At 41.6% G+C, this 11,405-nt stretch overlaps 1 protein-coding gene across 1 annotated transcript; it reads right to left on the reverse strand.

Moving 5' to 3' along the window:
- Positions 1-3,999: 3,999 nt before the first annotated feature.
- On the reverse strand, positions 4,000-4,940 carry LOC137541323 (heat shock protein beta-11-like). The gene has a single exon (XM_068262571.1). The coding sequence runs from the start codon at positions 4,885-4,887 to the stop codon at positions 4,288-4,290; it is 600 nt and encodes a 199-aa protein (XP_068118672.1). The 5' UTR covers positions 4,888-4,940; the 3' UTR covers positions 4,000-4,287.
- Between the last annotated feature and the right edge of the window lie 6,465 nt (positions 4,941-11,405).

Here is an 11,405-nt window from a genome sequence, read left to right on the forward strand (position 1 = left end):
TTTAAAAACCCTATGTTTTGGGGTGAAACAGAGCTATAATAAGAAGCGGGGTAAGGTGATCCACTATAATAAGTAGCACTATATTGGAGGGCCTAAAAAGGGCTGCACTGTAAACAAAGGAACAAGGAATGAGGGTTAGAGAAGGAAACTTACAATTATTATTTAAAAATATGATTTAACTTTTTAGTAGATTTGGCACTAGATGGCACAGAAAATTCTGGTGCTGATCTGAGCTAACTGTGATCAGTGGTATAGCTAAGGAGCTGTGGGCCCTGATGCAAATTTTACAAAGCCCCCCCACCACCCAGCACGCTATACATAACGATTGATACTGTGCACCAAAACCTGCCAATAGCAACTACAGTGTCAGAGGGGATGGGGAACAGTTTGTGAATGATTATCACCATTCAAAGTATCTGTAAAAGTGATAATTATGAGCACAGGACCAACAGAGAGCTAATACTGTAGTTGAGGGAGGGCCCCTTGGCCTAAGGGCCCCGATGCGGTCGTAACCTCTGCAACCCCTATTGCTACGCCCCTGACTGTGATGATTAGTTCTTCCAGGAGAATTTCCTCTGCAAGGAAAATTTGTGGAAATTTGTTACAGATTGATCGATTTGTACTTCCCTTGATCATAATCACGTTATCATACTTCACTTTTGTTTACTGTGTTATAAGATGTTCAGGTCCATCCAGTCAGAGTAGTACAAATCTGTCACCTAGTAAATCAATCATGAATTCTTAATGCAGGATACATTCTCCTAGGACAGGGGTGTCAAACTCAAATACAAAGTGGGCCAAAATTGAACACTGGGACCAGAGTCGTGGGACAAACTCAATGTCAAGTCGATGTCAATGTCAAGTCGCCACTTCCCTGCCTTATAAAGTTCTCTGGTGTCTAATGGTTCTCCTCCCTCCCTACATAGTTCCTTGGTGTCTAATAGCACCCGACACTCCCTTATACAGTTCCCTGGTGTTTAGTGCTTTCCCCCTCCCCCATATGGCTTCCTTGGTGTTCTAGGGCTTCACCATCAATATAGCCTTCCTGGTGGTCTAGAGTAGGCCAAACCTAATGCAACCTGGGGAAACCACTTGGGGGCCAAATTTGATGGCTCTGTGGGCCAGATTTGGCCCACAGGCCGAAGTTTGACATGTATGTCCTAGAAGCATTGATCATCTTTAGATATTAAGAAAAACATTTTCCTAACGCATATATCCCCCTGACAGAAAGGAAAAGAAACAAAAGCTGTCAGCTACAGATAAATTAGCCGGCAGATAATAAATTAACAATGAACTAGAAGCTTTGATTTGTTTTTTTTCTCTCTCATGGGTCCCCTTCTGTCCTCCTGTGACGTCCTTTGCTCTCACATGTCTCCTCTTTTGCTCCCTTATGTGTCCCCCTGAGGCCTTCTTTGCCACCTATTTGTCCCCTTCTGTCACCCCATGCCCTCCTCCGCTTCCCCATGTCTCCCCTTCTGTCCCCCTCTGTGTCCTCCTTTGCTCTCCCATGTGTCCCCATGTCCTCTATTGCTATCCCATGTGTCCTCTTATGCTCCCTGTGTCTTCCTCAGCTCCCCCCATGTCTCCTGCACTCCCTAAGTAAATAGAAATCAGCTGCAGCACGGCTCACCTAATCCAACAGCGATCAGAGACCTTCCCTAATGCCGGCTTCTGCTGATCATGTCATCAGCAGATGTCAGCGCAGAAGCCAGCACTAGGGAAGCTGTGAGGAAGAGGAGAGGTCTCTGATCATCACTGGATCTTGTAAGCCGTGTTGCTGCTGATTTCTATTTATAGGGGGGGAGGGGGCACAGGAGACATGAGAGGAGCAGAGGACACAGGGTGACAGTAGAGGGAGTCCCCGACATTGCGGTACAAGTGGGCTTTCGTATGTTGGGAACTCCCTGTATTTGGCATATGCAGTAAGAAGCAGGCACTTTGGGGGTTTAAAAAGTGCGTTTTATATGCCTAAAAAATACGGTATATTCTGTTCTAAGAGATCTACCCACAATTGGTGAACAAATATAGACAATATATATAGTAGCTAGTATAAGTTCTGAGCTTTACCTTTTACTTTTAAAGGCACTTTGTTTTAACCTGAAGAAGTGGCCCAGAGTCATGAAACATGTTGGAAATTTTTTACAATATTTGAATCAAAGTCTGAAAAACCAATCAATAATGTTATGAAGGTAAGCTCCCCTTACCTTCTTTTTAAATGGTTTTTAATTTTTGTTATACTTTTTTTGGGCACCTCCAATGGTGTTTTTAGTTATAGAAACCTAAAATGCTAAAGTACAGACAGTTTAAAGGGAAATCTCACGGCCTAAGAATTAAAAAAAATTAACAGTACATTAAAATTGCATTTGTATGCAGCCATAGCAATGATACTCAGGCCCATATGCAATTCATTTGTATGTAGAACAGAGGCACCAGCAGGATAAAAGTCAATAACATTTTTAAAAATTGCTTGGAGGAAGTGGTGGGCTTGCCTTCCAAAAGCAGACACAAGATCCTGTCTTTATATAAAAAACAGTGCAACGCGTTTCGCAGGCCCAGCCCGCTTCATCAGGCAATAAACGTGGGGACAAAACAGAATTTCGGCAATAGCAGGTGCAGCGTCTCCGTTTGCCGAAATTCTGTTTTGTCCCCACGTTTATTGCCTGATGAAGCGGGCTGGGCCTGCGAAACGCGTTGCACTGTTTTTGGGGTACCGTATAATAAATGTATTGATTTATATAAAGACAAGCTCGTGTCTGCTTTTGGGAGGCAAGCCCACCACTTCCTCCAAGCAATTTTTAAAAATGTTATTGACTTTTATCCTGCTGGTGCCTCTGTTCTACATACAAATACTCTGTGTCCACTCCTGGTGGAGGGGAGTGCTACCCCCTTTCTTGTTTCTTTATTACAGAGAGCGACTTCTTAATCCTGAGTGAGGACAGGTCTAATCTCCTCACCTGCATCTACAGGGTTGCCTGAATGGTAACCCATGTTTGTGAGTATAAATTCTCTCACTAAACCACTTACCAATTGTCTTTAACATACTACACCATATTGGTCTCTCGGTTTTTTCTATTTTATTCCATGTGCAATTCACTTTTTCGCCTAAGTTTTCTCCTAGGTGTTAATTTTTCATCTTTTCTTTTAAATAATATTTTTTGCAGTTTGCAATTGAAAAAGTATCAAAAGTCATAGAACAAGTACTATTAAAATTATTTTGTGTATTTTCTTTCTTGCTGGGGGTATAAAAGGCATTTTATTGACAAGGTGTCAAAATATCAACTTGGAGAAAACTAAGGAGATAAAGTGAATTGCATATGGCCCTCAGTGTGGTCTGCTTGGAGTACTGTTTTCATAAGGCCATGCCAGAGACTCCTTATCTTCCAGCAGGAGTGTTGATTAGCTTCAGGGCAACAGCCACTGTAACTAATTTTTCACAACGGCACTAATCAATTGACTGGCAGCAAAGTTTGGGGTAGATTCACAAACTTTTTCTAATTAATTATTTTACTTTATTTTGATTTTTCACCTTATCTATATAAATCATTTTACGCATCCAACAAGCTAAAAAGGACAATAACTAGACCAATCAAAGTAATATTGCATTTAATCCAGGATGCAGGAACAAAATGTTTCAAGTGTCTTTTTTTTCTTTTTTTGCTTGAAATGTGGATAAAAAAATATTATTTATGGTTAAGTAAGTTGAGAAACCAGTAAGGAGAGGATTAAAGAGGTAGGGCTTTCATGGCACCTCCCCTTGGACACCCCTACTTACAAGTTTCTTTAAGAGACATTGTAGAGGGACTGAGTTTTATTCCACATAAAAGCAAACAAAGTAAATACCCTGAAATAATGTTTGATATGAATCATTACAATATATATAAAGCCAAACTAAAACCATTTATTTTGTTCAATAAAATGGCATTTTTCTTAAAAACAGAATGGAAAATAAGAGCTATGGTAATTATACTAATGTCTGCACTAAATGCATTGATCATATATTCCAAGTTTTTGGTTCAAATTACGTTATAAAATATATACATATTTAATTTTTGCGAGACCTAAAAACAACAATGGGGATCATACAGTTTTATAAATAAATAACCCATTCATTTATTTAGTATACCATAAAAAAGAGTTGTACCGTATATGATTATATGAAATTAAATAATTTGCAATAAATAACTGTACAAGAAAAATCATTGGAGAAACATATGTAACAATGAAAACATATTTAAATATAAAATGAGGCTTTACAGTATGTATAATAAATAAATATAGAATAGTCCTTTACTTCTTGTCCTTGACATCTTTTGCTTCCTTGGCATCATCTGCTTTTTGGTGCGTTCCTTGAGGAGCTGTCAGCTGGATGGGCACAGTCCGCTCCTCCACAGCCGGTATGGTCCGCCAGGGGGCTTCTATCCGCAGTTGACCATCTGTAGTCAATGTGCAGCTGATGTCCTCCGCCCTTATGTCTTGAGGAAGATCAGTTTCATTCCTGAAGATCTGGCATTTGTAGGAGTAGGAGCCTTTTCCATCCTCATTTTTTGTTTCCTTGGTTCCAGTCACCAATAGCTTCTTCCCCAGCACCTTGACAATGAGCTCTTGAGGACAAAAGCCCTGAACTCCAAGATTCAACAGAAATCCACCTTCTGCAGATGTCATATCGTTGCTGGTTATCATTGGTAGAATTTTCTTGTCTTCGCAAGTCATCTCCCGCATCAGCTGTTGGTGGAACTGCTCCATGTGTCTAATATCAGCTTTTATGCCTTCTACTGTCCTGATCATGTCCTCCTCCATTCTAGAGAAGACATCCACTGACAATGGCCACACTGGCTGTAGAATGGGCCTCAAGGGTACAGCAGTCCTCTGCAGCTGAAGGCACAGCATTTTGTTGAAGGACCTGCTCTGCAGTAGTAGCAGCAGCAGTAGTATGATTACAGGCTTCAGTCTGTTCTGGGGTGTCTATAAATTCCAAGTGCTTTTATACTTCCATATAACGGTCCAAGCATGTCTTACATTCCTAGCCCCTGGGTCACATGTCACACTATTGGTAAATATTCCTCTACATAACAACGTGACTCAGTCCGTCTTCATTCACAGCTCGCACACACTAAAATAACACGTTTGACGTAACTCTGAGAGGTTTAGGTTTCATGGCCTGTATTGCTCAACAATGCAGACAGATTCCTCTCACACTGCCTCATTGTCTCCTTTATGAAATCAATCAGTTTAAAGCCTCTCCATTTTTTACAGCGTCGTTCAGGCTTATTAAGGACAAGGTTTGCTTTGGTGTGAAAAGCACATTTTCATGGAGTATTCAACAGAACATTTGAGATTGACTGACTGACTTCAACTATGGAAGGCACCTGTTTGTAACATATAACTGTAGTTAATAGTATTTGCTTCTGGGCAGGAATAATACTGTAAGGCTAAGGTCCTGATATAAATATCATACATATATAGATTTTGAGATTTGGGGTTTGAATGTTTTCTATACAAAACGGCAAAAATATTTTGTATTGTAACCCAATACTCTAATCTTACCCCATAAAATCCTTTAATATTCTAATCTGGAGTAGATATAGTATACTATATCAGAAGTAAATTGGACCTGAACTCAGAACATCCTCTCTGCTCTAAAAGATACACAACAGCAGAATAACCTTTTACAGAAAAACATTTCTTTGTTACAGCTGATCCAAATCCTGAAATAAATCCGCAGCGTCTCTACCTCCTGATTCATGGAAGCAGACATATTGTTAACAGCCTGTGCATTCAAATGAGCTTATCTGCCATCTCTGCCGATGCAGTCATGTGACACGGGGAGAGATCAAATTACAACTTGTGATTAGACACAAATGAGAGGGAATTAAACAGGCTAAAATCTCTAAATACATACAGGGTGCATTTCTCTCTGTTCTCCTTCTCAGCTCTTTCTGTTCAGTAAGCCAGCACCTATTCTGCCCCTACTGAGCACGCCCTAGTGGCTGCAGCTCTGGTGCTTTGAGTCCGCCAGAAGAAAAGTGTGATATAAATGTTCTTTGTGTGTGTCTCATTATGTTTGATAGGAAATCTATTATTGAAACCCAATCCATAGTTGGGCTCTTTTAAAGAGACTCTAAAGTGATTTTTTTTTTTTGCTATATTTACCTTTTACTTCGCTTCAGAAGTCTCATCAGCGGTAAACCGCCGCATCCTTGCCGAAAAACGAGGGCTGCAGATCCCCCAAATCCCCGGGTAAATATCCACAACCAACTTGGTTGTGGATTGTGCTGCCCTGAGAGGCAGAGCTATGAGCTGTAGCTCTGCCTCTCCTGCCATCAATCGCCGCGCGAATCGTCGCCTCTCCCTGTGAAGGAAGAGTGAGAGGGGCGGGAAGAGGCGGCGATCCACCGCTATTGACATCAGAAGAGGCAGAGCTACAGCAGAGAGGTCTTCCTCTTCAGGCAACGCCGGCCAGATTCCCCCTGGGGATTTGGGGGGGTCTGCAGCCCTTGTTTTTCGACGGGGATGCGGTGGTTTACAGCTGATGAGAGTACTGAAGTGAATTAAAAGGTAAAAGTAGCACATTTTTTTGCTTCAGATTCTCTTTAACCACTTAAGCCCACAGGGTTGTTTATTTTTTGCATCTGAGCAACTTTCACCTCCCATTAATTTGCCAATAACTTATCACTACTCATCACAATTAAATGATCTATATCTTGTTTTGTCCGCCACCAATTAGGCTTTCTTTGGGTGATACATTTTACTAAGAATTAATTTATTCTAAATCCATTTTACCAGGAATATTAAGAAAGAAATAGAAAAAAATCATTATTTCTCAGTTTTTGGCCATTATAGTTAATTAATATTATTAATTAAATTAATACATGCTACCATAATTAAAACCCATGTATTCTATTTGCCCATTTGTCCCGCTTATTACACCATTTAAATTATGTCCCTATCACAATGTATGGCGCCAATATTTTATTTGGAAATACAGGTGCATTTTTTTTTTACGTCCATCACTATTTACAAGCCCATAATTAAAAAAATTATATTAACATACTCCTTTGACATGCATATTTAACCCCCTTGGCGGTATGAAAAATACCGCCAGGGGGCAGCGCAGCAGTTTTTTTTTTATTTATTTTTTTTTAAATCATGTAGCGAGCCCAGGGCTCGCTACATGATAGTCGCTGCTCAGCGGGATCCCCCCAGCCCCGCCGATCGCCTCCGGCGATAGGCGATCAGGAAATCCCGTTCAAAGAACGGGATTTCCTGGAGGGCTTCCCCCGTCGCCATGGCGACGGGGCGGGATGACGTCACCGACGTCGGGATGTCATTGGGAGACCCGATCCACCCCTTGGCGCTGCCTGGCACTGATTGGCCAGGCAGCGCAGGGGTCTGGGGGGGGGGCCGCGCGCCACACCGGATAGCGGTGATCGGGCGCGCGGCGGCGGCGATCGGGGTGCTGGCGCAGCTGGCAAAGTGCTAGCTGCGTCCAGCAAAAAAAAAATTATGAAAATCGGCCCAGCAGGGCCTGAGCGGCACCCTCCGGCGGCTTACCCCGTGTCACACACGGGGTTACCGCTAAGGAGGTTAAAAAGTTCAGACCCTTAGGTAACCATTTATGTTTTTTGGTTTTTTTTATTGTAATTTTTTACATTTTTTTTTTATTAAAAATTTTATTTGGGTAATTTTTGGTGTGGGGGGGTAAACAGCTAATTTTAAATGTAAAAAAATGTATTTATTTAATAAAAAATGGATGTGGGTGTAGTTTTACTACTTGGCCACAAGATGGCCACAGCCAAAAAGTCCTGGAAGTGTGATCGTATGCTTCCAGGAAGCATTAGGAGGACGGCAAACTTTTTGTGACTCAGAAAAACAGCAGCCTCTGGTAAGAGGCTGTCAGTTTTTCTGTGGGGGGCTTCGATCAATGAATGGGATCTATAATCCCATTCATTGATCGCTGGGCTAATGGCCGGCGGCGGGAGCGCGCGCGACCCACGGGAGTGCACGCAGCCTATCTGGACGAGAAAGTATGTATCATATGGCAAAATCTGGCTTCTTCTTTCAGTGCTTGGGAGAGCTCAAGAGATGTCTACTGTTTATCCATCTTGGATTATCTGTTATACAGTATGATCTCGTTATAGTAAACTCTGATATAGTAAACATTTGGGTATGCGGACATGGTAGTGATCTTAACTAGTAGATTTTATGTGGATCACTTTTGTTTACACATTCGGTCTGCTGAGAAATACCACCCTATGTAAAGTGTATACATTTGCATATAATTTAATTTCCTTTGAAGAGTGCTGTAATGACATTTAAATATCACCTAGCCAGCAGCCGGATACATTAGCCCACTGGAATTAAAGAAAGTCGGAGAGAGAATTGGAGTTCAGCTATTGTCAAATGCAAAAACCTAGACATTGTCATGGAATGAATAAATGGTGTTGTCTGGTGTGTATTGAGGACTTAAGAAACTGTCTAACATTAATGTGGGATATCATTCCATTTTGTAAAGTTAGAAATTAAAAATATTTACACAAGAAATAGTTTTCCTAGCTATAGAGCTACCATTAGTGCTATAAATGGTCAGCTCTGAGTTACAGTAAATGTAATTCTCTAAGATTGCTACATGGCAAGGGTTACACTGATCTAAATCAGCAGTGCTTTCTCTCGCACCAGGAATTAGACATTATGCAAGGGTAAAGTTCTACTTTTGTTTTATTTATTTTTAAGACAGCAAGCGATTGGCAGCACTCACAGGCTGCAAATGAAATGAAACCTAGGGCTTGATTCCCAAAAGAGTGCTAACTGCTAGCACGGCCGTTTTCGTGCGAATTTTCGCATTGCGCGCGATCGCGAATTTTCACGTGAAATGATAATGTTTTTGCGCAGAAACGCGAATTATCCAGTGAAAGCGATAACGTTTTCACGCGAAAATTCGCATTTGCGCGCGAAAACGTTATCGTTTCGTGTGAAAATTCGCGATCGCGCGCAATGGGAAAATTAGAGCGAAAACGGCCGTGTTAACAGTCAGCACTCTTTTGTGAATCAAACCCCTAGAGTGATGTGCAGAGCCCCCCTGAGGCTAAATACACACCTTGAATACAAATCAGATACAAATTAGGTACTAATCACTATTCTAAGAATTTGAATGCAAACTGAAGCCCATGAAGGCAGCTAGCCTAAAGTATACTTATGTTTTTTGTACAGCAGAAGGTAATGGCAGCGCTTCCAAACAGACGCTGCACCTGAATTGACCACTTGCACAAGTGTGCAGAGCTCGAATAACGGGCAGATTACACACCTTGCATTCAAAACAGGTACAGTAAAAGGAGGGTGTTAGCTTCAGCATAAATAAGTATACTTTAGGCTTAGTTATTTAACGTTGCGCCTAAATTAGCTTGCGGCTTTTTCAAATCCTCCACTGCTCCTGCCCTGTCCCCCTTAAACACAGATTTGCCAACATGTCCAATTAGATTTTTGATCGATAAACTGCACAAACTGAACAAAAGTCAATTGACCAGATTTGCTGGAACAATAGATTACTGGCATATTCTATCAACATGATCAAATCGGTCCAAAATTTATCAGAAAAGATGATGCGTGTATGGACCATTTAGTGACATGACTATGTACTCTGCAAAAGTGCTGTGCAAGATGTCAGCGCTATATAAATGTATAATAAGTCTCATTTCATACACCCTTACAACAAAGAAATGTAATTGCAAAGAAGAATAGCCTGGACAAGCAACTACAGTAAAAACTACAGTAAAACCCTCATCTGGCGCCAACAGGGATTGACTGATGCCATGTAAGGGCTAGTGCACACCAAAATCGCTATTGCAATCGCTAGTTCTGAGCGATTTGAGATAGCAATTTTGTAAAGCGATTTTTGAATGAGTGAGCGTTTTTGCTCATTCATTAAAGCTGAATCTCTCCAAAAAATGCAACATGCAGCGGGTTTACGATTTTAGAAAAATCACAACACGGCTGTGGGAACACTCTCATAGGGTGAAGCCAAGCTCTTTTCAAAGCGCTGGCTTTCTGAATAACGCTCAGAAGTTCTCTTGGTGTGCACCAGCCCTTAGCATAGTTTTTGGTTGCTTGAGAGTCAATATTAAAAATAGGCCTAGTTAAAAAAAACACCCCACACTGTATAATTACCATAAACTCTGTATTAGGCTAGGTCCACACTGGTCCGTTGCAGATCAGATACATTTTACATGGATCAGTTTTTCTAAACTTTTTTTTTTCCTTCCCCCGTTTTTCCTAAAAATGATATTTTTGCAGCATATATTTCCAGTCTGTGGAAATGTATGCCCAGCCATGGGGGAGAGGCAGCCGCCATGCTGGAGGGGTATAGCAGGCAGGATGGGGGTGGTAGCGGTCAGCGGGGAGGGGGGACGTCCCCCAACCTCCCTCACCTGGGTCCCCCTTCCCCAGACCCTCCAAACCCTTTAGATTGTAAGCCTCTGGCAGGGCCATCCTCCCTAATGTACCCATCTTGATTATGCAATCTTACTCACAACCACCCTTCTTGTAGACTCGAACAGTCTCTATCTTGACCTATGACACTGTATTGTTATCAAATCATTTGCATGATCTTGTTTTGTTGTGAGTTTCCGTATGTTCTACCTGTATGTTAACCCATTTATCTATTGTGCAGCGCTGCGTAATATGTTGGCGCTTTATAAATACAATAAATAATAAATAATAATACCCCTCCAGCTAGTTTAGGAAAACTTGTTACAATGTATAGTAGGGAACAAGGAGCTTACCTACTTACCTACTCCTTTGGTTCAAGATCCGGTTCTTTTTAATGACTCGATTCGAATGAATCGATTCATTGAAAAGAGCCAAACTTTCCATCACTACAGTCACTGCTTGCAATGCCGCCCTCTATAATTTAGAGGGCGTTCCAATGAGTCAGCACCGTCTTCAATAAATAAGCTCTTTTATTGGTATCAAAGCATAAAAGCAAGGAGATCAAGCAACCAGCGACAGCTCCGCTGTTTCGGGCAGTCTGCCCTTTCTCAAGCTGCATGTCCTCCACATCTAAAACTGACCTAGTGTTCATTTATATAACACTCCAAAAGAGTCAGGTGACCATGATGTGACCAATTCCACGCGTGAGGCCGCCGGCGGACCTGATAGGAAACTATCAGCCCAATATTTAAATTACATTCACTCCCCGCCCCTCATGGTATCAGTATCCAAACTGCCATCCCCCGCCGTAGTTTGGAAACTGATACCATGAGGGACGGGGAGTGAATGTAATTTAAATATTGGGCTGATAGTTTCCCATCAGGTCCGCCGGCGGCCTCACGCGTGGGATTGGTCGCATCATGGTCACCTGACTCTTTTGGAGTATTATATAAATGAACACTAGGTCAGTTTTAGATGTGGAG

Source organism: Hyperolius riggenbachi, chromosome 12 (assembly GCF_040937935.1).
Source record: "Hyperolius riggenbachi isolate aHypRig1 chromosome 12, aHypRig1.pri, whole genome shotgun sequence".
Classification (NCBI taxonomy): domain Eukaryota; kingdom Metazoa; phylum Chordata; class Amphibia; order Anura; family Hyperoliidae; genus Hyperolius; species Hyperolius riggenbachi.

What these genes read in the sequence shown, in the direction of transcription:
- LOC137541323 (XM_068262571.1), bottom strand. Translation starts at nt 4,887, where the DNA reads ATGCTGTGCCTTCAGCTGCAGAGGACTGCTGTACCCTTGAGGCCCATT.